Raw genomic sequence first — 27,074 nt, 5'->3', positions numbered from 1 at the left:
CTCTCACCTTGGATCACTCAGCAATGTCTTTCGGGCTTTGGCCAATTTGGCGAGTAAAGGTGCTGCAAAGCCACTGTTAGTAATGAACACTTTAGTCCCTCGGCTGGATACACCTTTGCTACCTTTCAGCGCTACTCTGGTTATTGTTCAACACTGAACCGCAGACACATCAGAAACACTCACACTCCGGGCTACATGACCAGCTTTTCCTCACGCCAAACTGGTCTGGCCTGCAATAAGATGGACACAGTTGTGTTGCAATTAATAATTTCTGTTCCAATTACAGGTATTATCCTTTGGAATGAGAAATCAAGATCAGAGCAAATTTTGCCTCCCAGATCCCAATTCCCTGGACAGTAACGTTTCAATTGAGGTTCTGCTCATAACATTCTGGGATCTCTCACATCCATCCAAGAGCCGAGATGGAGATCAGTTTAATGTACGAGCGGTGATTGATAAGTTCGTGGCCTAAGGTAGAAGGAGTCAATTTTAGAAAACCTAGCACATTTATTTTTCCTACATTTACACACTTAGTCCAGCAGTCGTGGAGCATATGGATCCCTTCTTTGTAGAAGTCAGTATCTTGGACCTCCAGAAGTGGTCCACAGCAGGGGTGATTGATACATTCGTGGCCTAAGGTAGAAGGTGATGAGGAGAAACTTCAAACTTTCTGCATTTTCACTCAAAGAGTTGAACTGTATGTGCATGTAATGAGCTGTATAACTCATCTCCTTCTACCTTAGGCCATGAACTTATCAATCACCCCTGCTGTGGACCATTTCTACAAAGAAGGGATCCAAATGCTCCACGACCGCTGGACTAAGTGTGTACATGTTGAAAAATAAATGTGCTAGGTTTTCTAAAATTGACTCCTTCTACCTTAGGCCACGAACTCATCAATCACCCCTCGTACAGCAGTGCAACAATCCTTCAGATCTGCATTAGGAGTGTTAGCCTGTAATATATATTACAGAGAGTACTACTCACTGACCCACCATGAGGAGAATCAACAAGACACCCTCTGGTTTTGTTTCCTCAGGCAAGTTCAAGTTTGTTGTCATGAGCATACATACTCAGAGTAAAAAAAAGGCATCCGTCTTGCGAGACCATGGATCTGCGCCTGGAAAGTCTTCACTCTCCAGGGCGCAGGCCTGGGCAAGGTTGTATGGAAGACCGGCAGTTGCCCATGCTGCAAGTCTCCGCTCTCCACAACACCAATGTTGTCCAAGGGAAGGGCATTAGGACCCATACAGCTTGGCACCAGTGTCATCGCAGAACAATGTGTGATTAAGTGCCTTGCTCAAGGACACAACACGTTCCCTCGGCTGGGGCTTGAACTCACGACCTTCAGGTCGCTAGTCCAATGCCTTAACCACTTGGCTATGTGCCCACACAGGGTATAAATGCCATTAGAATTAGCTCTTTGCAGCAGCAGCACAGTTCCTTACAAACAAATTATATAAACTTAAGTTAACATAAATTATACACAATGCACATAACAAAAACATGCTGTTAATAATGCATGAGGAACTTAACAAGTCAGGCAGCATCTATGGAGGGAAATGAACAAATCAATGTTTCAGGCCAAGACCCTTCATTAGAAGTGGTTATTCCCCTCCATAAATGCTGCTTGACCCGCTGAGTTCCTCCAGCAATTCTGTGTGTCACTCAAGATTCATCTTTGACTAGTGCAAGTTGGATTTATATTTAGTCTGAGGCAGAACGAGGGGCTTTCAGGTCAGTTCAAGAAATTCATGGCAATTGAGAAGAAGCTTGGGGTGTGGATCTTCAGCTCCTGTACACAATGTCTGAAGACAGAATATTTAACTTAAAATAGCTTATTTTCAGTAATAGTGCTAAGATATATACAGTGGATTCTGGTTAATTGGGACACATCGGGACCAGTACGTTTTAGTCTAATTAAGCAGCTGCCCCAATTAACCAAAGTTTCACAGAAATACAAAAAGGTATAAAAAAGGCAAACTGTTTAACTGAACAACAAATTATGTATTTAAATTGAACACAAAACAAATTAGAACACCACCAGTACCACTACAATACTACAAAACTGTATTAGTTACCAAGAGCTATCAACAAAGGAATTCATTCATTGTACACCGCGGTGCATGGAGTATCCCATGGACGTAGTGCCCCTGGTGAAGGGGGTTGTCATGTACGTTCTAGGGCAACTCACTCAGCTTTGGTCCCTACCAGACACGTAGCTCCGACCCGTGGCTCTAAGTAGCTGTTTGCATGCGACAGCAGCCACTCCACAGTAACTGCTCTGACAGGCAGGCTAAATCAGATGAGGGTAATTGGCGGGCCTCGTACCCCAGTGAAATAGGAACGTGCCTGTCCTAGCATGTGAAGTCAGCTCTGGTGGACTGGGCAGATGAGATCAACAGTGAGATCCAAAGGCCAAGGCAGCAGCTCTGCAACACTTCGTAGAGAACAAAGGGCATGACCTGCCACAAAAGTTATAGTTATCCACTGTAAGCAAGGAAGACCCAGTTTGTGATAACTCCTTTTACCACTGGACCGGGACTTCCGAGCAAGTAGAACTATCCCAGTGCAACATTCTTTCCACTTTAAAACCTCTGCTGCATTGGTTTCACTGTCATCATCGGATATGACGGACAACCAACATGCTGCCATAACTGTAAATGAAAGAAACATCAATGCAGACACCCAGTGTAGATAATAATGGACTGCTTTCATATAATGCTTTTGACAATTGCATCCTAAAATCTTCATTTTCATTGTAACATTCATAATTGTCGATACCTTCAAATTCTTCATAGATCCCACATCTTGTTGAAATAGTGAAATGTAACTGAAATGATCTGGTTTAAAAATCTGTAGCTTCTTCTAATTTTCTCTCATATGGGGTTCTACATCCTTTAAATGAGAAGCGAAGGAATTAAGTGCAAGGTAGAGGCATATGTGGCCATCCCCCTCATTTCCTGAAGGAACAGGAAGAGATTACGAGTAGACCTACGGGAGTCCTCTGCTGTCTTACCCTAAAGATACAAAAAGTACTGCATCTTCACAGCGCCTTTTATGCTCTTGAATGATTTACTTGCAAGTACTTGTCTCCAATTCCCTTTTGTCAGTTCTCACTGGCAAAATTTCCCTTCGTCCAATTTAAAACCTTTTTGACTATTTTTTCTTTGTATTTTTTGTACCTATGCTAAACACAACTGGAATATGACCAGTGCCACAAGCCCTCCTCCCACCAAGTCATAACCAGAACTGCAACAGCCACTCATGTCAGTCTTGCTGTATATTGGCTGAATTTAAAAAAAAATTCTGACCAAAATTTAGCAATTCTATGCCCTGTTTTTATCCTAGTTTACATGAGTAATTGAAATTCTGCACTAACACCTACCAATTTTGCACTTGAAGGCCCATATTTAGTGTTTTAGGAACAGCTTCTTCCCCTCTGCCATCAGATTTCCAAACAGTCAGAGAACACTACCTGGTTACTCTTTTATTACACTATATTTATATATTGCAACTTATAGTAATTTTTGTATTGCTGCCACGAAACAACAAATTTCAAAAGCACAAAGCAAATTTATTTTCAAAGTATATAAATGTCACCAGATGCAACCCCGAGATTCATTTTCTTGCGGGCATACTCAATAAATGCCTTGACCATAATAGAATCAATGAAAGCTTGCACCAACTGGACATATCAGTGTGCAAGAGACAACAAGTTGCAAGTACAAAAAGAAAGAAATAATATTAATAATGAATAAGCAATAAGTATCAAGAACTTGAGACGAACAGCCCTTGAAAGTGAGTCCACAGGTTGTGTGAACATTTCAGTGATGGGGTAAATTATCCCCACTGGTTCAAGAGCCTGATGGTTGAGGGGCAATAACTGTTCCTAAATCGGGCGCTGTGAGCCCTGAGGCTCCTGATGGTAGAAGCGAGAAGACAGCATGACTGGGTTGTGGGGGGTCTCCGACGATGGAAGCTACCCTCCTATGACAACGCTCCATGTAGATGTACTCAGTGGTGGGGAGGACTTTACGCATGATGGAATAGACTGTATCCATTACTGTTTGTAGGATTTCCCGTTCAAGGGCATTGGTGTTTCCATACCAGGCTGTGATGCAGCCAGCCAATATACTCTCCACCACACATCTATAGAGTTTTGTCAAAGTTTTAGACAAGTTCATGACTTACGTTGGTGATACTAAAATTGATTCTGAAGAGGTATGAATCACCAAAGATTCACCTCCCTTAGAACAAAGTGAAGGCAAGGAAAAGTTATGGAATTTTCCCTCTGTGCAACCACCTGCTCCCCACATACAATTACTGGTTATTTACCCTGAAAGGAAATACTGGAATCTCAAAGTTTGGGAATTAATAGTTTTCAACAAAAGAGCAACTATCCAAATAATATCAGCAGGACAGTGAGGGCTAGCTAACCTATACCAGTTGTTATACTTCACACAAATGCACATTTATAACACAAGTCCAAATCATTTATGTCTATTGCAAGCAGCACTCTGCATTGCCGGCACCACATGCTGTAGCCAAGTTGAGATGGTAAAGTTTGCTTACCGTAGGACATTTGGTAGCTACTCAATCCATCGGGTCCATCCCAACGATCCCATTCCCTCTTTTTAACATTGCAATTTACTCTGGTCAGTGCATGTCAACTACTTTTGGATTTATTTTTACGTACCTGTTCTTAGAACTACTTACAGTAACCAACTAACGTACCAGCACATTTTGGGGACAGAAACCTACACAGAGAACACTCAACGTCAAGATCAGATTCAGATCCATAACACATAGGAACAGAATTAAGACCATTTGGCCCATTGAGTCTGCTCTGCCATTCAATCATGGCTGATTGGCTGATCCGTTTGTTTTGCCCCTCTGGGAGACCACAAATTAAGTGTTGTACTGCTGGCTACTGCACACTTGCCTTTTGGGCATTTTCTCACCTGCCAGTGTAGAGATCAAACGGCCAACGAAAAAGGGAATTTTACAACTTCACCCTTTGACAGAATTGAAGTTTTGGTAGTTTTCAGGAAGAGGAATTGGTCTGAAATGCGAGGTTTAGCATCACCACACAGCCCTCAACCCCAGAGCAGCAAGATGAAAGTATTCCCCTCTGGAAGGGGGAGGGTGGGCAGGAAGATAGAGGGAAGCATAATCTTACTAAGGCACTGAATGGGAGTACCTTCCTGAGCTACAGTACATCCTATTCCAAATCTCTTCAGGACTTCAGAGTAAAACCTACCAAATTAAATGTAATACACTAACATATCATTTCTTAGTTTGGACTAGTGTACACAAGCCAAATGGGAATAAGATATTGAAGTTCAGCAAAAGAAAAAAAATATTAAATAAGATAGTAATTTTAATTAGGCTTACTGAGAGGCTGCAAGATAGCGTGGTTAAGTTTGTGTTTATCCAACATGACAGTAGTGTGTAGAATACCGAGTTAGGCTCGACCAAGCTGTAAAAAGTCTCGAAACAAATGATGCAAGAGGAAGTCCTGTTCACAGTTAGTTCCTGCAAAAATTATTCTTAACTTGACAATGTTTTATATTTAGAGAGCAAAAAAATGTCATTCCACAATTTCTAAACTCATTATGTTTTTCTCCCCTTCTCCTGGCACAACAAACCAGACCTTAAAATTTTAGATTTGTTAAAGAAACATTTAAGGTAATTAAAAACGTTGGATTGATTGCACTTTCTCATGGTTATCAGTAAGGTACCATCTACGAGTTGCAGCACATAAATACCACAAGTTCAGTTTATTATAAGATCGGTTTCAAAATCAATTACTTGCAAGGAACTTTTCTTCCTCAAAAGTACAAGTAGCTGACGTGCTGGTTACTGATTATCATGATTGCCCAAGCACAAAATTCACCCCATCCCGGGCAGCCGCAGAGCCGCCAAAACTGGCTGCAGAAGGGAAAGGTGATGGATACCATTTTCGATGTCCAGGTTCACAAATCAGTGGCAACTTGTCCATAACAAGCTGTGGTGAAGCTGGAGGAGCTGATATCTCACAGCTCCAGATTCCGAGGTTCAATCCTGACCTTGGCTGCCGCCTTAGAAAAATCTTGCACCAAGTGAGTTTCCTTCAGTTGCTCCAGTTTCTTCCCACATCCTCACAAGTGGATAGGTTGGAAAGTTAATAGGCCACTGTAAATTTCCCTCAGTAAATTTATCAAAGTATGCATATGTTGCCATATAATAGACTGAAAAATTACAGAATTAGAGGGGCATTAATGGAAAGATGGGAAGAACGAAGTGGAACCTCTAATTCACTAAATACACATTGACCAGGATGGCTTGGTGGTCAGTGCAGACTCTGAACTGTAGGGTCCATTTCTGTGGTGTGCCTCTCTCTGACTCTCTGCCCAAGTAGTCAGTGCAGCCAAAAAACTGTAGGAGACAAGGCCAATAGCCCTGGTATATGACGCTTCTTAGTAATAATTTGGAAAACGTGGTCCACTTCCGTCATCTTAGGAGCCACCTCTGGATGAAATCAGACAACAATGATGAAATGTCCAACGTTCTCAATACTCCAGTACAGCCTTTGGTTGACTGGGGAAAAAGGGCATCTGATAATCAAGACCTGAGAACCAGCACAGAATGCATTGATCAGCCGGGCAAAGTGATCCATGCCATGCCCTCTGGCACACTAATGAAATCGAGAGGGCCCAGAGGCTGGGTGATCCATGCCCCCTGGCACACTAATGAAATCGAGAGGGCCCAGAGGCTGGGTGATCCATGCCCCCTGGCACACTAATGAAATCGAGAGGGCCCAGAGGCTGAGTGATCCATGCCCCCTGGCACACTAATGAAATCGAGAGGACCCAGAGGCTGGGTGATCCATGCCCCCTGGCACACTAATGAAATCGAGAGGGCCCAGAGGCTGAGTGATCCATGCCCCCTGGCACACTAATGAAATCGAGAGGGCCCAGAGGCTGGGTGATCCATGCCCCCTGGCACACTAATGAAATCGAGAGGACCCAGAGGCTGAGTGATCCATGCCTCCTGGCACACTAATGAAATCGAGAGGGCCCAGAGGCTGAGTGATCCATGCCCCCTGGCACACTAATGAAATCGAGAGGACCCAGAGGCTGGCATTCCTGGAAAAAATACCAGTAACATTCTCCACAAATTCACTAGTAGGATAATAATGTCAGTATCCTCTCCCAGGCCAAAATACCCAACACTGAGGGCTTACAATGGTTATATCAAATTCTTTGCATATGCAACACAAGGCACTCTTTCAATGCTGCCAGGAACCAATAATGCTCTTTAAAAATCAAACAAAACTTAATCATACTGTTGTTTATCTACCTTGAGATACTTAAACCTCTTTATTTTGTTCAAATCAATACCTTTCCAATCTGAAATACAAATCAATTACTTAGATTTTCATCAAATATCCACAATTCATGGAAATAGCTCATGCCCTACATTTCAGATTAATTTTGGGCCCCAAGTGAACCCAATATGAGATCAAAACAAAAATATCAACTTTACTTGGGAAGAATTTACAAAAACTATAAAGATGAAAAACTAATAGCCAGTGAAACATGTATCATTCCACTGACCTTGAAATACAACACATTTTCTAAGTGGTTGTGCAGCCAGCTGGTCGATGTATGGAGCCTTCATTGCTGATGACAGGAGTTTTGAAAAAAAATATTGGCAGGAATAAGGGACAGAAGTACATTATGTCATAGGTTAACTCTGTACTTAATCCCCTTTAATTAAAAAAAAACATTCTCTACTGTATCAAGATTTATCTCCTGTGCTATTTTACTTCCTCTTCTAAAATATGGTGGTGACTCCTACCATCGAGGCCACAGAGCCTTAGTTTCTCCGCCACCTGGTTCAGGAACAGTTATCACCCACACAACAATCAGGCTCCTGTCTGGCGTGGATCATTTCAATCACCACTACTCCAGACTGATTCGACGACCTACAGGCTAACTTCTGGGAACCTTTTATAGCTTGTACTCTCAGTAATATTTTTATTTGCAGTTTATCTTCTTTTACACCGTGGTTTCTGTTAGTCTTTGTCTGCTTATGTACAGTTTTTTCATAAAATTTTATTGTACTTCCTTTTTCCTCTAAACACCACGAATATAAATTTCAAGGTAGTAGGCGGTAATGTACAGGATGTATTAGGAACAGGAAGTACAAATAAAGTGGACACCAAATAGGTGTACGTAACCTTCTGCTGTTGTAGCCCATCAACTTCAAGGTTCGATGTCCTGCACATTCAGAGGTGCTCTTTTGCACACCACTGTTGTAATGTGTGGTTATTTGAGTTACTGTTGCTTTCCTGTCAGCTTGAACCAGTCTGGCTATTCTCCACTGAACTCACTCATTAACCACAGAACTGCTACTCATTCACTGAATGCTTTTTTTTGTGTATTTTTGCACCCTTCTCTGTAAACTCTAGAGACCACTAAAGTGTGAAAATCCCAGGAGATCAGAAGTATCTGAGATACTCAAACCACCCCATCTGGCACCAACATTCATTCCACAATTCAAGTCACTTATATTATATTTCTTCCCCACTCTGACGTTTGGTCTGAACAACAATTAAAACCTCTTGGCCATGTCTGCATGCTTTATGCTGCCACATGATTGGTTGATTAGATAATTGCATTAACATGCAGGTGTACAGGGGGTACCTAATAAAGTAGCCACTGAGTGTATACATACTTAAATAATGAATTTACTTTGAAATTATCAATCTAATTCCAGACTTCTACCAGCGGAGCGGGATGGCGAATTAGCCCAGCATCAGTCGGCAGGTTCTCCACTTTCAGCCGCAGAGAGGCGCAGCCTGTGATAATGCTGCCTCACAGCTTCACTTGCCCGAGTTCTCTCCTGATCGCCGGTGCTGTCACTGTGAAAAGTTTTCACACTCTCCCCGTGATCATGTGGGCTGCTTCTAGGTGCTCAGACTTCCTCCAACATTTGGAAGATGTGCTGGAGGATTAATTGGACACAAAGATACCTGGTGTGTAGGCAAGTGTGAGAATCTGGAGGGGGAATTAATGGGAGTGTGGGGAGAATTAGTGTAGGTGGGTTGTCACAACACACTTGGTGGGCTGAAGGGCCAGTTTGCATGCTGCATGACTAAAACAGATGCTAGAAATACAAGCACGTTGTGCAATCGTGCACTTGTTAGACAAGTTTCCCATTTTCAGCATTATCCATCAATTAATTGCTTCAGTGCCATTTAAACTCATTTACAGAACAACTTCATGCTTACAATGTGCGAAAACCCCAGGGAGACCACGAACTAGAATCCACCGCTTACTACAGTTCAGGGACAACATGTTGACATTCACATGGAAAATATTTATTAACTTCCTGGATTATAGATTGACAAACATCCTTGAAAGTCTTAAGCTTATACATGTACTTAGAATAAAAATTCCCATTACTTAAAATATGCAATCAATCAATTCTTCAAAATTGAATCTTCAAGGATGATGCTAAAGTTGCTCTGTGCCAAAACTGAAGGAAAGGGACTCATTGTATGAACTCAATGGAGTGTTTAAAAAATGCATGTTTGAAAAAAAAAGAACATCTAATCTACTCACTACTTGTTATTCACATCAATCCCAGTTATGAGAGAGTTTGTGAAAATCTTTTAAGGCTATTAAAAGTAGTCCTTCATTAGATGGCAAATGTTCTATAATCTATTACTCTTGATGCTTCGTAACAGTGAGGTGAACTTCAGACATACATAAGTTGTCTGCAAAGTAACTGATCCAGTTTCATGCATTAATATTCCTTGATAAAAAGTGGAAATTCATTTAAAAATAGCAGTTAATTAAATATGCCACATCTCACACCATCTTCTATCTAAGTTTCATACAATGAACTGGCTAAAGTGCAACTTGCAAAAACCAGCAGCAGGCTTAGTAGTGGTCATATCGATTAGTGCCTTAGAGGCTATGGTAGATGATCAAATTGTCAGCTCACATTTCTGCAGGAGAGAACTGACAACTAATATCATTACCTACCACTAATATCATTACCTGCCACTATTTCCCACCATGTTTAAGTTGTTCAAAAGATTCAAATTCTTCCATTTGAAATAAATGTACTCAATTTTTGCTAAAGTAGTCCAAAGAACTTGCCTCACATCTTTTTGATCTCATAACAATGATCCTTTAAACATAAGCTGTGCTCCATTCCCCAAAATGATGTACAATTTTAAACCCTCTTCTGTAAACGTGAGTACTTCTCTCATTAGCAACAGAGACCCAATTGGACCAGGCATAAGGTTTAACGCAGGGCAGAAACTAGGTATTCTGAGGCAAGTGGCTCACCTCCGGACATGTTATAGCCTTTCTATCATCTAAGACACTTTTGGAGCACCTTGGAATATTCTCCACCTCTTGGATAATACAACTCTAATAAGCATCAAGCAGCTTGACAACGTCTAGGATCAGGCAGCACACTTGATCGCTGCATTTAGAACATTTAGGAACCTAGACAACTACTTGAATTGGCAAGACAAAGAGGGCTGTGAAACTAATGGGATAAGTGGCGATAGGCAAACTGGGCAACTGGGGCTGCGGGCAGACAGGAAATTCAGAAATTAAAGACCTGTCTCTATGTTGAAAGACGGTATGACGCCCATCACCTCAAGCATACCATGCCTGCAGTGTGCACCATCTCCAGAATGCCCTAGTTATTTCACCTCCCAAACCGGCAAACCTACCACAAAGAGGGCATGGCAGAGGGCATCCACGCATAGGAGCACTCTCACCGCCAAGTCGCGTGCCAACCTGACCTGGAGGTCTATTGCAATCGCTGGATCCGAACCCTGGAACTCCACCTGGTTTGGAACAGCTTCACCAGAAGTTCAAGGCTATGATTCATCATCAACTTCGAGAGCAATAAACACCTGGATCACTAAAAACTTAGAATGAAGTATCCCAGCAGCACACATCAAAGTTGCTGGTGAACGCAGCAGGCCAGGCAGCATCTCTAGGAAGAGGTACAATCGACGTTTCAGGCCGAGACCCTTCGCCAGGACTATCAGGACTATGAAGTTTCCCAGTCTCTCCTTGCGATGATGTTTTTAAGCCTTGCCCGGATGAGAAAACATCAAACTATTCCATGAAGAGTGAAATGAAAATTGTGTCTTGGAAAAAAAACGTGAAACAGAGGGATTTTAATAGGGTGGCAGGAAGGAGGCTGCTTGGGTTATATGACCTCTCTCTCTGCAATTCTACCGAATCTACACTGAACCCTGTGTGCAAGCTTTTATATCATACAATATAGAGCATCAAGCATCCATTCACACCAATCCAGTTATGTTCGTCCTACATCACCCCAAATTTTTCCAGTATATGGGGTCAATTTACAGTGCTCAACCCGCACATCTTTAGGTGTGGGAGGAATCTAGGACACCCAGAGAAAACAGTTACGGAAATAGCACTCGACAACAGTAGATGTTGAGACTGAAGCCAAGATTGCTGGAGCTGTGAGTCATGCACATGTTGTGCCGTCAGGTATATGACCACATGCTCAAAAAAAAACAACTTAACTTTTCCTTTGTTTGAACTTTTTACAATTTGTAAGTTTGTACTGTATCAGTTCCAAAATGTTATTGACAATTTTTTTTTAAAAAGAGGATGAATGAGAACAGAAGAACGAACTTAACGGAGAGAAAGATGATGTACATGCACACGTAGCTCCTCTCAATGCGCATTTACAACAAGAGTAAAGCAGAATTACAGGCAAAGTCTTGAGAACTCTCATCAATTCAGTCCAAAATGTCATCAATTTCATTTTTATCCTTAAGGCATTTTCAGATACATTCTGCTTTACATTCTTGCAAGTTTCAATCTAACTAGAAGTCTTTCAAAAATGTTTGTAAATAACTTATCCTTGCCATTTCACAACTGTGTATACACACAAGAAAGCAGAAGCTCTTGTTCCTGTAAATACCGGAGCAAATATAACGAAAAACCTGATTACAGATTAAAAATGAGCAAAACTTGCCTGACCTTGCTCAGCTTATTTAAGGAGACAACAAAAATGACTTGATAGATCTTGCAACGACACACATTCCTGTTTAAGCTTTATATAATCAGAGTTAGAGGCTGAACACTAAAAATAGGATAAGAAATTGGAAAAGAAATCTGGACCTTTAAAAGGCGGTAGCTTAGAGGGAAGAGAACTGATTCGAGTTCCCCAAGAGATTGTGTTATGATCCTAAGTTCCTAATTTCTAGTACAATAGTTCACTAACTAGGAGATGGCCAGTTCAATGATTTGATAAAGTCAAGGAACTTCAAATGGGAGACATGTCTGGTTCCATAACAGTCCAAAACTAGCCCAAAGGATTCCATATTTGATTAATACGAACAGCCAAACCAAAATAATTCTGAATCCCATTGCTAAATCAGACCTGCTCAACAAAGTTGCCAGTTTCTTAGCCTGGGGGAAGCTACTTGCTCAAGATCAGTGTCCAGGCTACCAGTGATGCAGCACATTTGCAGAACCTATGCTACAGATTGATCAAAAGTGCAACAGGGAACTGAGTAGATAAAACAATATAGTTATACAGAAAAGAGAGGTGATGGCCTTCAGTAATTTTATAAAACTCATTCAATAGCAGTAATGGCTTTACATTTTGTGATTCCAAAACAGCCAACCCAATTGGCAGTTCTCTCAAGCTATGACTGTAGCCTAATGCTCTTTTACAATGAGATAGTGTGCCTCAGAGGGATTTTATAATATGGTTCTGTTTGTAAGGAACCTGAATTATAAAAGAATATTTACATTTTAAGACAAAATGCATTTCAAATGGGTGGTGTCACTGAAACCCATCGGACAAGAGCTGCATGGGTTGCAAAACTTGGAACAGTGGACAACTGCTCAGTTGCAGAGCAGTACAAGTTACAGCCCAGGGACAGAAGGCCGTGGAGCCTCAGGTTCCACAAGTTACAGCTCAGGGACGGAAGGCCGTGGGGCCTCAGGTTCCATAAGTTACAGCCCAGGGACGGAAGGCCGTGGGGCCTCAGGTTCCATAAGTTACAGCCCAGGGACGGAAGGCCGTGGGGCCTCAGATTCCATAAGTTACAGCCCAGGGACGGAAGGCCGTGGAGCCTCAGGTTCCACAAGTTACAGCCCAGGGACGGAAGGCCGTGGAGCCTCAGATTCCACAAGTTACAGCTCAGGGACGGAAGGCCGTGGGGCCTCAGGTTCCATAAGTTACAGCCCAGGGACGGAAGGCCGTGGGGCCTCAGATTCCATAAGTTACAGCCCAGGGACGGAAGGCCGTGGAGCCTCAGGTTCCACAAGTTACAGCCCAGGGACGGAAGGCCGTGGAGCCTCAGGTTCCACAAGTTACAGCCCAGGGACGGAAGGCCGTGGGGCCTCAGATTCCATAAGTTACAGCCCAGGGACGGAAGGCCGTGGAGCCTCAGGTTCCACAAGTTACAGCCCAGGGACGGAAGGCCGTGGAGCCTCAGATTCCAAGCCTTGAAAGAACCGAAGACAATTTTAAGTTGGGACAGAGAAAACAGACACAGTACTTTTGACACAGTACAATTGTAATACCAGTGTAGTTTGCACACTAGAGGTCACACAGAGTTTAGGTCAACAAACGTCTGTCATCAGGATGAATTTTGTACATTGATTTAAGCTTAGTAGAACAAAAATGCAATGACAGAAATTCCTACCTTCCCAGTTCTTCTCTTATTTCATAAAACTCCTCCACCTTCTGCTGCTTAAAGGAAGCCATGCCTAATGTCCTCAGCCGTTGTCAATTCACACCATATCACTCAAAAGATGCTCAAAATCCACTCTCAATATACAGCGGCTGGCATCTATGAAACAACAAACAATTCAGAAAACATTGCAGTTAGTGGGAAATGGGGAGTGGGGTGAATTCAAAATATTTTAATTGTATATCATGGCAAGCTGGAATTTATGGTCATTTCAATTTCACCACAAAAATTATATAAAAATTCTTTCCCACGGCAAATGGTTGGAGGGGTGGCACAGGAGCATAGTGGTTAGCACAATGCTTTACAGTACGGATGACCCGGGTTCAATTCCCACCACTGCCTGTCAGGAGTTTGTACGTTCTCCCCGTGACCGCATGGGTTTCCTCCAAGTGCTCTGGTTTCCTCCCACAGTCCAAAGACGTACCAGTTGGGAAGTTAATTAGTCATTGTAAGTTGTCCTGTGCTTAGGCTCAGATTAAATCGGGGAATTGCTAGGCGGTTTGCTTGACGGGCTTATTTTGTGCCGTATCTCGATGGATAAAAATTAATAAACAAACAAGTGAAAGTGAGATATGCCAATGAAAGAAATTTAATGGGCTCTTGCAACAAGAGGAGACTATAGAGTCTACTTTGAACTCAGTCAGATTTGTAGGATTCGCCAGTACCTGCAGTATGGAAACATTTTTTATTTTACTTTGGCAACACAGCATGGAGTAGGCCCTTCTGGTTCTACAAGCCACACTGCCCCAGCATCCCAAATTAACACTAACCTAATCACAGGACAGTTCACAATAACCATTTAACTTACCCACTAGGTCCTTGGGCTGTGGGAAGAAACCAGAGCACCTAGGGATTCCCACGGACTCCACAGAGGAGATGTCCAGAGACCCCTTACAGACGGCACCGGAATTGAACTCTGAACTCCAGAACACCCCAAGCTGTAGCAGCCTCCCGCCAGTTGCTAGGCTACCGTGATGCCCGTGCCAGCTCTTGTCCAGAGAAATCGCCTTTCGCCAATGGATTCATCCCTGAAACGTTATTCCATTTTTAATGTTCATTTTTTCCTTTAAATCACTCGTGCTACTCTTTTCAACAACAAATTGTGGGAACAAGTTCTCACTTCTACCACCAGGTGAATGGTTACGAATAAGAAAATAATTGTCACAGAGAAGCTGGCTCTAAGTTTTGAGTGGCATTGTCTTATCAACATTTATTCTATCAAACCCTTTGATAAGCTTCAAAATCATTACATCAGAGCATCCTGCTACTTTCCACTGAGACCATGGTCAGGATTTTTTCTCTTTATTCTGTCTTCATTTTTGAATGCAAGTAGAACATTAATTGGTCTCTAAACACTAGCTCTATTGGCATTTTCCCCAAAGGATTTTATAAAGACAACGAAAATTTTAAAAAGGCTGCAGATGTTAGAAATCTAAAATAAAAGCAAAGTGCTGGAACCACTTGGTGAAACTGAAGCTTTGGTCATAAAGAAACTCTGTCAGAACTAGATTTCTTGATGTCCTTGACCTGAAATGTGAATTCTACTTCCCTTTTCACTGATGCTGCCTGACCTGTTAAATATTTACAGCATTTTTTGTTTTTAAATTTAATACGATTCAAATTAGTTAATAAATTACAAGTCTCTAATTTAAGCAATCAAAACTCAGGAATTTCTTTTAAAAATTAATAAATAAATGAATAGAAAAGATCATATCTTGGAATAGACAACTATTATAGAAAAAAGGGAACTGCTGTAAACCAAATTAATTAAGTAGAAAATATAGAAACATAGAAAACCTACAGCACAATACAGGCCCTTTGGCCAACAAAGCTGTGCCAAACATGTACTTACTTTAGAAATTACCTAGGGTTACGCACAGCCCTCTATTTTTCTAAGCTCCACGTACCTAATCCAAGAGTCTCTTAAAAGACCCTATTGTATCTGCCTCCACCACCATCACTGTCAGCCCATTCCACGCACTCACCACCCTCTGCGTAAAAAACTTACCCCTGACATCTCCTCTGTACCTACTTCCAAGCACCTTAAAACTGTGCCCTCTCAAGCTAGCCATTTCAGCCCTGGGAAAAGTCCTCTGACTATCCACACGGTCGATGCCTCTCATCATCTTGTACACCTCTATCAGGTCACCTCTCATCCTCCGTTACTCCAAGGAGAAAAGACTGAGTTCGCTCAACCTATTCTCATAAGGCATGCTCCCCAATCCAGGCAACATCCTTGTAAATCTCCTCTGCACCCTTTTTATAGTTTCCACATCCTTCCTGTAGTGAGGTGACCAGAACTGAGCACAGTACTCTGGTGGTGGTCTGACCAGGGTCCTATATAGCTGTAACATTACCTCTCGACTCATAATGCTCAGTTAGGAAAATGCTTCCCAAGGCATTTGTTCAAAATTAAGTAAAACAGAAATCTGGTCTTTTTGTAATTAACTTTTTGTAAAAAAATGAAAATGATTTTCAATACCTTGCCACGATAGCAAAGTAGTACAGCATAGAGCTGCTCTTTCATGGCTCCGGCAGCCCAAATTCAATCCCAGTCTCTGGTTCTGTCTGTATGGAGTTTGAACAATCTCCCTATGATTGTAAATGTCTCCTTTGGGAGCTGCAGTTTCCAAAGTTGCAAGAGTTGGCAAGTTCATTGGCTGCCCTAAGTTGCCCATCGTGTATAGGTGAGTGGGCACATCTGGGGTCAGTTAATGGGAGTGTGGGACAATAAGGTTTCAGGGAAAATTAGCTTAAGGAATGATTATTCTGTGAATTAGCAAAGACTCGAAAAAAGTTTGAGTATTTTCCATCTGAAAAATCAACCCATTATTCAACAACTGCTGTGCAAAGATTGAGATTTGGTGGCTCTTACATCTTGAAGCTTCTTGGTCTTCTAGTTCAGAGAGATGTCCACAACTGAACGCTTCAGACTGCCACATTCCAAGCTACAGGACTAAGAGAGATGGGCTGAACCTCAGTGCAGACACAGGGAAGGTCATAGTTTAGGAGCCTCCTATCACTGGGCACTGAAGGACCGGAAGCTATGGAATATCCCACTAGAGTTAATTGGTCATAAAATATAAAATTGATCTTATACCAGTATAATGCAAGACTAGCAAAAATAGAAAAAAATATGGAAAAGACACCAAGCACTTCCAAAGTTTGCAGTATTCTAACTTGAACAAACATCCTTTAAAATATTTCCCAGTGCTGCGTGCATATCTTTACTACTAGTTACTTTTATTGAAGCATACAGCCCACTACCATGTCCTCAAAAGTAACAAAAAAAGTCTTACTAAAACACCAAAATATCAAGGATGCATAGCAGATTAGAGAGATGAACTTAACTGAATCTCATGGCAAAGGGAACTACTCAGCTAAACTATAAAATGAAGCAGGCTTGATACAAAAATACTATTTTGTGCTGTCATAACACCTTTCTACTTGGATCATTAGAACATCAATAGACAAGGATTAGCACCTTTTCAATTGTGCATGTTTTTGTAATCAAAAGCAAAACATTTATAATCTTAATATTGCTGGAATAGGCAACCCATCTCATTAACTGGATCTCATTCCTGCGATTTCTGTCTTAAAATTTTCCCCTCAAAATTATGACTTAAATTCTTAAGGTCTCAATGAAATTAGAAAGTCATCAGGGATACTGGTGACTGTCCGGACAAACAGTCTTCAACCAATGAGGAACGAGAGGAAGAAAGGGAGAATGAGGAGAATATGTTAAAAATGTCCAACAATATAGAACCCTAAATAAGGATCCAATGCTGGAAAATTCAACTAGATGTGCAATTTTAAACATGATAAATGCTAATAAATGGATTTGATGCTGTTTGGAAATGTTAATAGGCGATTAAGTCCCAATACAATAACTTAACGGAGAAGTTAGTGATGGCCTTCTGCCTGAAGCCCATGGCCACACAGATTGTCCAGCAGCTTGAAGCAGGCATGGGAATCTCTCCGCTTCACGGTTGTTGGCTGCTTTTTACCGTAATCATGAAAAGCATTGTTAGCTATTTTTCCACAAGTTTCATCCTATTTTAATGGCCGAATAAACTTCAGAAAATGAAACATCCATCTCAAGAATTTGACAACTGTTTAATATTTCTGTTCTATATCTTAAATTAGAATGATATCGTGCCAGGCCAATAGAAAATTCTGACTTTCCCCCATTAATATGTAACTCATCGCTTAACTAATATCTGACTGAATCATGTTCCAAAGAGGGAAAAAAAACAATTTCAGAGCTTCTGAGTTACAATGACAAACAACCTCATTTCAAGGAGTAAAGTTTAGTGACTTTGGGGTATAATTTGTGAGCAATTAGTTGTAAGGGGGTGAAGAATGACAGAGTTGGCCAAAGCTGAATGTGTTGTCACAATTTGTGAAACAAGCCATTACTCGAATCCACCCCTGTAAATGGCAGCAGTGCTTGTTTTGAAAGCTGGAGTAACAATATTGTAGAAAAGGTATCATATTTTAATACAAATAATTGATAAGTCATGCCTCAAAAAAAAACAAAGATTGAAAACGGACAGATAAGTTTTACAGATAAACTCCTGAGGATCATAAAGTTGGACATTACAAGATTAAGAACCCGTCACTGTGTAAACTGCACTATGTTGAAAGTATTTCAGCTGAAAGGAGTGCCTGTGTGAGCTCACATTTACACACTATGGTGAACTAACGGGGCTAGTTCTGCAAGACTTGGGGGCCAGATTTTCTACAGACATCCTAGTGGGTAACAAAACAAAAACTCATCATTTTTGGACATATACACTCGGTGCCAGAATACTCCTAGTCTTAATCTGTGACCATTTACGACAAATATATTCAAAACCTTCTAAGTTAGTCAAGAGCAAACTCTCCCACACAGTCGTCTACCTTCCTGCATTGAGGACTAAGTTTCTCAACGAGAAGGCTCGGCTTCTCGTTAACATGTTTTAGGCAACGAAAGGTTAAACTGGGAGATATATTGTCACTGTAATACCCATTTTGTTCCTTAGTACAAATATAAAGCTTATTGTTTTCAGCAGAGAGCAGCCCTAACAGAAGTGAGGAAAATTCCCAGCTGCTGGAACATGTTACACGTTGGCATGTGGGTGAGGCCCCCTGTGGTGCTGCCTGCATCATTCTAATACAAGCAATGTGATACAGCTTTAGATTCAAACTTGAAAGGGCAAATATGATCAAGCACCGACTGTGCAATAGAGGAAGAAAACAGCATTGGAGCTCGGGCTGGGGGAGGGACGGGGCGAATGTGCAGTGGTGTTTACCTACTCATTTAAAGGTGGCTGCCTCCTCTTTTGGGCAACTTGTGGCCTGAGTATAGAAACCTTTGTGCAGCCTACCTGCAGCAAGGTGGCACATTTAGATACATTGAACGGCAACAGGGATCAGGACTGAATACAAAATGGGTCCCCGTGCATGGGTTTCTGTGTGGAGGCGCAACTTCATAATCACTGAAATGCCTTCACACCCTTCCCTGACCATCTCCAGCTGGTAGGGGAAAGAGCAAGTTTAAAATGCCACTCTAACCCCGTAGACTCGTTAATCTATTCAGCTTAATACCCAGTTACTCAATTGAGGGTTGGACAAAGTTGCCTCGCGTACCCACTCAAACCCTCAACCCCAAACCACTTGCTGTGTGTCGGTTCTGACTCAGGAGGCTAATAGTTCCTGTCGAAGGAGGAGACAATTTTTGCCCATAGGGTCCACGTTGGCTCACAGTACAAACAATTTACCCGGCTCGCTTTCCCTGCAATCCATCCTTCCCGGGTCAGCGTAACACTTCACAGAGCCCACTGTAAGAGAAGGGTTCAAATCCCACCACTGCCTGTAAGGAGTCTGTACATTCTCCCCATGATGGTTGCTCCTGTTCCCTCCCACAGTCCAAAGATGTATGTGTTTATTGAGATGTGGTGCAAAATAATCCCTTCCATCCCTCCAAGCCACACCGCCCAGCAATCCCTCAAGTTAACCCTATCCTAATCACAGGACAATTTACAATGACCAATTAACCTACCAGGATGCTGCCTGGTTTAGAGAGTATGGATTATGATCAGAGATCAAGGGAACTAGGGCTTTACTCTTTGGAGAGAAGGAGGATGAGAGGAGACATGATAGAGGAATACAAGATAATAAGAGGAATGGATAGAGTGGATAGCCAGCGCCTCTTCCCTAGGGCACCACGGTTCAATACAAGAGGACATGGCTTTAAGGAAAGGGATGGGAAGTTCAAGGGGGATATTAGAGGAAGATTTTTTACTCAGAGAGTGATTGGTGCGTGGAATGCACTGCCTGAGTCAGTGGTGGAGGCAGATACACTCGTGAAGTTTAAGAGACTACTAGACAGGTATACGGAGGAATTTAAGGTGGGGGGTTATATGGGAGGCAGGGTTTGAGGGTCAGCACGACATGTGGGCTGAAGGGCCTGTAATGTGCTGTACTATTCTATGTTACCAACTGGTACACTTTTGGACTATGGGAGGAAACCGTAGCATCCAGAAGAAACCCAGGCAGTCACGGGGAGAACGTACAAACTCGTTACAGGCAGCAACAGGAACTGAACCCGGGTCTCTGGTACCATAAAACATTGTGCTAACCACTATGCTACCGTGCCGCTGCACGTGTGCATTTGGGCTAGTGAGTTGTGGGCATGCTATGTTGAGGCTGAAGGCACAGTGCCACTCACGGGCTGCCTCCAGCGTACCCTCGTCGCAAACAATGCATTTCAGAATAGGTTTTGATGTACGTGTGACTGCACCTTGTCGCTGGGGCCGTGAGCAGTGGCTTTATTAGGGATGCCCTCCGCTAGGAATGTCCATAACACAAGGAAGCACTGGGTTTCCCCTCCATCCTCCTGTCTGCCACCAAAAACCCTTTTCCTTTCCCCTGCCCAACCCATTCCAAACAGCAGGAACATTCTGCAGATTCCTGGCCTTGTGAACTGCCAGCCGCTGGGCAGTGTTGGTATCGGCTGGGTTTTGTAAAAAAAAAGATCCAGAGGAAAATTCCCTAACCTGGGCCAGGCTCCAGAACTTCTTTCTAGTCTCAGAAGCCAAGCCCAACCCTAATCTGATGTTCAAGTATTATACAAACAAGAGGTCATGATTAAGTGGGTCAAACACAAGAATGGACAGTGGGCCAGCAAGTAAAAGTAATATTCAAGTTGCATGCTTCTTTTAAAGGAAATACATGGATCTCAAAGACAGAACTTGTGGTGGGAAAAAATAAAATAGCTCTCAGAAGGCAAACAAGGACTTGGAAATCAGCTGGGTTATTTGGGAAGTAATTGGATAGTTTCTGTAGAGAACCAACACAGGAATAACAAGTCAAATGGGCTTCTTCTCTGCTTTAAAATTCAATGAGCAGTGCACTTTCAACAGAAGTTACTGATAAGTGGTGAGAAGCCGCTGTGGTTGTTGAACAGAATTGCTTGCATTGATCAGATAAAGGGCCACATTGGTTACATGTGATGTGAGAAGCAGAAGCAGGCTCGTCCAGTGCCTCTGCAATCAGCAACACAAGGACTTGGTTTACAGAACGCTCTGTGTAGTTGGCCGCAATCTCAATAGTGGTGCCCAGCAGCACCTGCTTATTCCTCTCAAATTAGCTGCTTCGAGCCCACTTCACATTCCAGGCACCAGCATGGAAGAATTTAGTGGAAATGAGGGAGGATCCCAGCTCACAGCATCTCCACAATCCTGCAATAAAAGGTCTACATAGGACAAAATGAGTTCTTGATTTGGGGCAGTTAAATCTCATACCTTCCCCATTCTCCTGTCTTCTCCCCGTAACCTTTGACAACCTTAGTTGGGAACCCATCAACCTCCACTTTAAATATACCCAATGAATGACCTCCATAGCAGTCTATGGAAATGAATTCCGTAGGTTTACTATCCTTTGGCTAAAGAAATTCCTCCTCATTTCTGTTCTAAAGGGAAGTCCCTTTACTGAGAGGCTGTGCCCTCTTCTAGACTCTCCCATTACTGGAAACATCAACTGTAAACTTGGGCCACAAAGCCATAAATTCCGTCATTCAGTTCATTAGCATATAACGTAAAAAGCGGCGGACCTAACTCCAACCACTACGGAACACCACTAGTTACCGGCAGCCAACCAGAAAAGGCTCCCTTTGTTCCCAATCTCTGACTCCCACCAGCCAACCAATCTTCTATGCATGCTGGTACTTCCCCTGCCATACCATGGGCTCCTATCCTGTTTAGCAGCTTCGTGTGTGCACCTTGCCAAAAGCCTCCTGAAAATCCAAGTAAACATCCACTGATGCTCCTTTGCCAATCCTGCTGGAATTCCTCAGAATTCCAGCAGATTTGTCAGGCAAGATCTCCCCTTAAGGAAACCATGCTGACTTTGGCCTAGTTTATCATGTGCTTCCAGGTACCTGGAAACCTCATCCATTGAACTTCAACTATTAATGGACTCTACCAGCCACTGAAGTCAGGCTAAATGACCTACAATGTGCTGTCTTTTGCCTCCTTCCCTTCTTAAAGTGTGGAGTGACATTAGTGATTTTCCAGTTTGCAGGAACTATTCCTGACTCTAGTGATCCTTGAAGGATCACCACTATGGTGACACGGTAGCACAAGGCTTTAAAGCAGTAGCAATCAGAAGATCGGGCTTGCTGTCTGGAAGGAACCTGTACCTTCTCCCCGTGACCGTGTGGGTTTTCTCTGGGTCCTCCAGTTCCCTTCCTCATTCCAAAACATACACGGGTTAGGGTTAGTAAGTGGCGGGCATGCTATGTTAGCACCAGAAGCACGGTGACACTTGCCGGCTGCCCCCGGCACAACCTCAGGCTGTGTTGGTCATTGACACAAACAATGCATTTCACTGCATGTTTGGATGCACATGTGACAAGTAAAGCGAATCTTTAACGCCTCCACGCAACATACATCAAAGTTGCTGGTGAACGCAGCAGGCCAAGCAGCATCTATAGGAAGAGGCGCAGTCGACGTTTCAGGCCGAGACCCTTCGTCAGGACTAACTGAAGGAAGAGTGAGTAAGGGATTTGAAAGCTGGAGGGGGAGGGGGAGATGCAAAATGATAGGAGAAGACAGGAGGGGGAGGGATAGAGCCGAGAGCTGGACAGGTGATAGGCAAAAGGGGATACGAGAGGATCACGGGACAGGAGGCCTAGGGAGAAAGACGGGGGTGGGGTGACCCAGAGGATGGGCAAGAGGTATATTCAGAGGGACAGAGGGAGAAAAAGGAGAATGAGAGAAAGAATGTGTGCATAAAAATGAGTAACAGCTGGGGTACGAGGGGGAGGTGGGGCCTAGCGGAAGTTAGAGAAGTCAATGTTCATGCCATCAGGTTGGAGGCTACCCAGACGGAATATAAGGTGTTGTTCCTCCAACCTGAGTGTGGCTTCATCTTTACAGTAGAGGAGGCCGTGGATAGACATGTCAGAATGGAAATGGGATGTGGAATGAAAATGTGTGGCCACTGGGAGATCCTGCTTTCTCTGGCGGACAGAGCGTAGATGTTCAGCAAAGCGGTCTCCCAGTCTGCGTCGGGTCTCACCAATATATAAAAGGCCACATCGGGAGCACCGGACGCAGTACATCACCCCAGTCGACTCACAGGTGAAGTGATGCCTCACCTGGAAGGACTGTTTGGGGCCCTGAATGGTGGTAAGGGAGGAAGTGTAAGGGCATGTGTAGCACTTGTTCCGCTTACATGGATAAGTGCCAGGAGGGAGATCAGTGGGGAGGGATGGGGGGGACGAATGGACAAGGGAGTTGTGTAGGGAGCGATCCCTGCGGAATGCAGAGAGAGGGGGGGAGGGAAAGATGTGCTTAGTGGTGGGATCCCGTTGGAGGTGGCGGAAGTTACGGAGTAACTTTAACGCCTCCACAACCTCTTCAGCTACTTTGCTTACAGCGTCACTGGAAGCTGACTTCCAGTGCCGTCTTGTGGAGTTCCCACCTTGTCTATCTGACCATGTGGGTTTCCTCGGGTGCTTTCGGTTTCTTCCTCATCCAAAAAGGAGGTGCAGGTTGGTGGGATAATTGTCCACGGTAAATTATCCCTCCTGTGCAGATGATGAGGATGTGGGAAAGACAATGGTTTAGGGGAGGATTACGGAAAAACTGGCTTCTTAACGGTTGAGACTTGCTGAGCCAAAGGGCCCATTTCTGTAGTCTACCAGATGTTGATACAGGACTTCAGAAAGAGGTCAATGGCAATGGATATGGAACATTTAGAAAAAAAGAGAGAGCCACGTCTAGAATTGTGCCGTGTGACCCATTTCTATGCTGTTACTTTCTCTGGTTCCAACTTCCATTTTGTGTACAAGAACATCAAATTAGGATTCCAAATTTGAAGAATAGCTTTGTATCAATAATATGACTTGTACCTTACCCAGCAAATTCAAAGTAGAAACAATGACGGCCCAGCCAAAAGAGATGCTATAGCGTGGATCAGTCAAATATTCAGTCTTAGAAAAAAAAACTTAAGGTTAATGCAAAGAATTTCAGATGAAGAGGCCAGCTGAATTGCGTAGTAGGGAATTAAAGGTTATGGGGAAAAGGCAGGTAGGTGGAGATGAGTCCATGGCCAGATCAGCCGTGATCTTATTGAATAGCGGAGCAGGTTCGACGGGCCAGATGGCCGACTCCTGCTCCGATTTCTTGGATTCTTATGAAGACATGGCTGATAATTTTGGGATAACTGGAGCAGGGGCCACACAGACAGAGTCAGAGAAACTGCCAGAATGTTGCAGACAGGAATGTTGCACAAAGGAAGTTTCAGATAGAGGAAGAAGAAAAAGCACCAAGTGTTGTGGCAATCAAAGTATCGACAGTCAGGTAGATCTGTGAGGACAGAGTGATGGCTGAATGGAGCCTCATGTAGTGAGGCTTTGAGTAAGTCAGAGTTTCCAGGCGTGTGGGATGGCCAGGACACCATTGTGACCAACCGTGAAAATGACAAAGACATTGGGGTGGATGTCAACAAAAGGGCAGATGGTCATGGAAAGAATTCATTATATTTTTCCATTCAGAGACAATAATCCTCCTTTTGACTTGAATTGTTACCCCTTAAATTCAAGACAAACAGGGGTATGGGAAGAGATCTACAGTCCTTTGAAATGTCCCCCTTGACTGGATTCTTGCGTGCACAGAGGAGAACTACACAGCAACTTCTTTCTGCATTTATTCACAAAATCTTAGATTTCTAATAATCACCTTATTTTGTGAATAATTACATTCCCACAGGCACTCAGAAATCGTGGAGAGAGAGGAACACTTTCCATAGTAAAATACTGATTCTCCCTCAGAGAAATTAGAAAAATAATGATTCCTTGTCTCAGGAAGAGCCATTGCTTTGGAAACTGTAACAATAATATTGACCGCTCAGTAATACAAATACCCTTCACCTGAATCCCTCCCCATCACCAGAATACATCAGGCAGGTGAAGGAGGAGTGGCACTGGCATATTTTGTCATCACCTTTGCTAGTTTTAGCCTTATCCAGTTTGTGTTTACAGAACACACTTTCCATCAGAGATTGAGTCAGGAAACTTCTGGTCCTTTTGGTTTTGGTTTTGTATTTTGTTACACAATTCTTTGGGAGACGAGTTTATATACACGTACACCTTTAGTAGTTATTGTGGGAACAGCATTCAATTAATGGACCGCCCACAGAGCAAAGTTCTTGAAACATGCTAAAAATATTCATATCCACCCGGCCTGGGCTTTTAACAGGTGGAGCCGAGACTTTAAAAAAAACTGCGCTTGTAATATTTTATAAACTGAGCTCCTTAGATATTTGGAAGTTAATTGAATAGGAAGCCAGATGGCTCGGTCCTCCCTCTCCTCCAAGTGCTGCTCCTCTCTCACTACCGGCTTTCTCCTCATTGACATTACCTTATTCCAGCACAGAGCATGGACCTCTTACCGCACCAACTTTATCCCTGTCCCACCAAGTGATGCCAAATTCCTGCCCCCACCCCAATGCTGCATCCTCTCCAACATCTATCCCTGCACTGAGCGACGTCACAGAGCTCCAGTTACCCTCTCCCTAACCTTAAACCATTCTTAAACACATTTCAGTCTGAGCACGGGATCGTTCACATGTGGTGCCTGGTCCTTTGACTAGAGGAATTCTCCCTCTGAAGTTCTGAAAGCACTAAACATCTTGGATCAGGACTTTCCTTTTTCTGAGCCCAGTCTCTCAGGATTACAAATCGCATGTGAACACGCAAGAAAAACAGAATCTTGATCGTTATCTTATCTTCTGACAGGAATACAGCATCAATATTCTTAAGAAAAAGACCAGCGCTGAGGTTTTGCTTATGACATGGGGTGAATCAAAACCGAACCACCCATGAATTTCGACCTTAGTTGATTGCCCCTCAGTTTAAGTAGAGCAGAAATTTTAAAAGACCAAAAGAGCCATCAGAAACGGTATAAAGTGTTACTTACCTACGACAGAAAGACTAAAAAGAGCTTCAAGTCGCAATGACTCAGAAGAATATCAGTACTTTATCCACAGAAACATTTATTGCTAAGAAAACAATTTAAAATTATAAACTCCACGTGTTCAGTGTGGGACTCAAATACCAGTCGAGGTACCCCGTAAGCTATTAAAAGTACATTTAAGTAACCTATTTTAAAAAATAGGTCTGAGTCATGTATTCTAGCATCACAGTCAAGGGCTTCTGCAAAAAACAAAGCAGCTCCCGGCTTTCCTGTCATTTCAGTTATATCTGCAGGTAAGTTACCAACACAAACAATAATACAGGGATTCGGAGTGGAGGAGACAGCTGAGACTATTTAACCCATTAGCTTTACTTTACCGAAGGATACAAAAGCCCGGTCAGAACTTACCTTCTAAAACTCGTGGGACTACGACTGCGGGAAGCTCCCATTCCGCCGGAGTATAAGTGGTGACCGGGAGCGCGCGCAACGCGCGTACACCCGGCCCTTGCACCGGCGCGAGAGCAGGCGCGCGCTGGTCGCCCCGCCCCCGCTAGGCTCGGCTCGCTGGTGAGTGGGTGAGCGAGCTCCCGCCTCTCCGGATACAATGTAGCGAGTGTCGGCGGGGGCGTGACCCGGACCCGGGGGCGATGGTAGTGTGGGAAACCCTCCTCGACTTGAATCGGCAGCTTCACTTGACCCACCGCATATCTGCAGCCTTCCTGAGTTCTGGTTTCTTCGGGGTGTCCTGAATCCTTACCCTCAGCTCCTGTCTCTGTGAACGCTGTCCGACCTGCTGAACATTTCCAGCGCTTTGTTTTTAAACACGGACCCTGATGTGAACAATA

The 27,074-nt window shown here is 43.2% G+C and overlaps 1 protein-coding gene across 3 annotated transcripts in view; it reads right to left on the bottom strand.

Moving 5' to 3' along the window:
* The window catches only part of dapk2b (death-associated protein kinase 2b), a 161,634-nt gene extending 134,885 nt beyond the window's left edge, over positions 1-26,749 (bottom strand). The window contains exons 1-3 of one of the 3 annotated variants that reach the window (XM_063070946.1): positions 26,638-26,728; positions 14,574-14,793; positions 13,718-13,864 (exon numbers count right to left, since the gene is read on the bottom strand). In XM_063070946.1, the coding sequence (XP_062927016.1) occupies positions 13,718-13,779 (62 nt within the window). In that variant the 5' untranslated portion in view covers positions 13,780-13,864; positions 14,574-14,793; positions 26,638-26,728. Of the gene's footprint in view, positions 1-13,717; positions 13,865-14,573; positions 14,794-26,637 lie in introns of all 3 variants that reach the window. The other 2 variants (XM_063070949.1, XM_063070947.1) reach the window with 2 other exon arrangements.
* Between the last annotated feature and the right edge of the window lie 325 nt (positions 26,750-27,074).

This window comes from Mobula hypostoma, chromosome 18 (assembly GCF_963921235.1).
Source record: "Mobula hypostoma chromosome 18, sMobHyp1.1, whole genome shotgun sequence".
NCBI classification, from domain to species: Eukaryota; Metazoa; Chordata; class Chondrichthyes; order Myliobatiformes; family Myliobatidae; genus Mobula; species Mobula hypostoma.
This window is presented reverse-complemented; position numbering and strand designations above follow the sequence as displayed.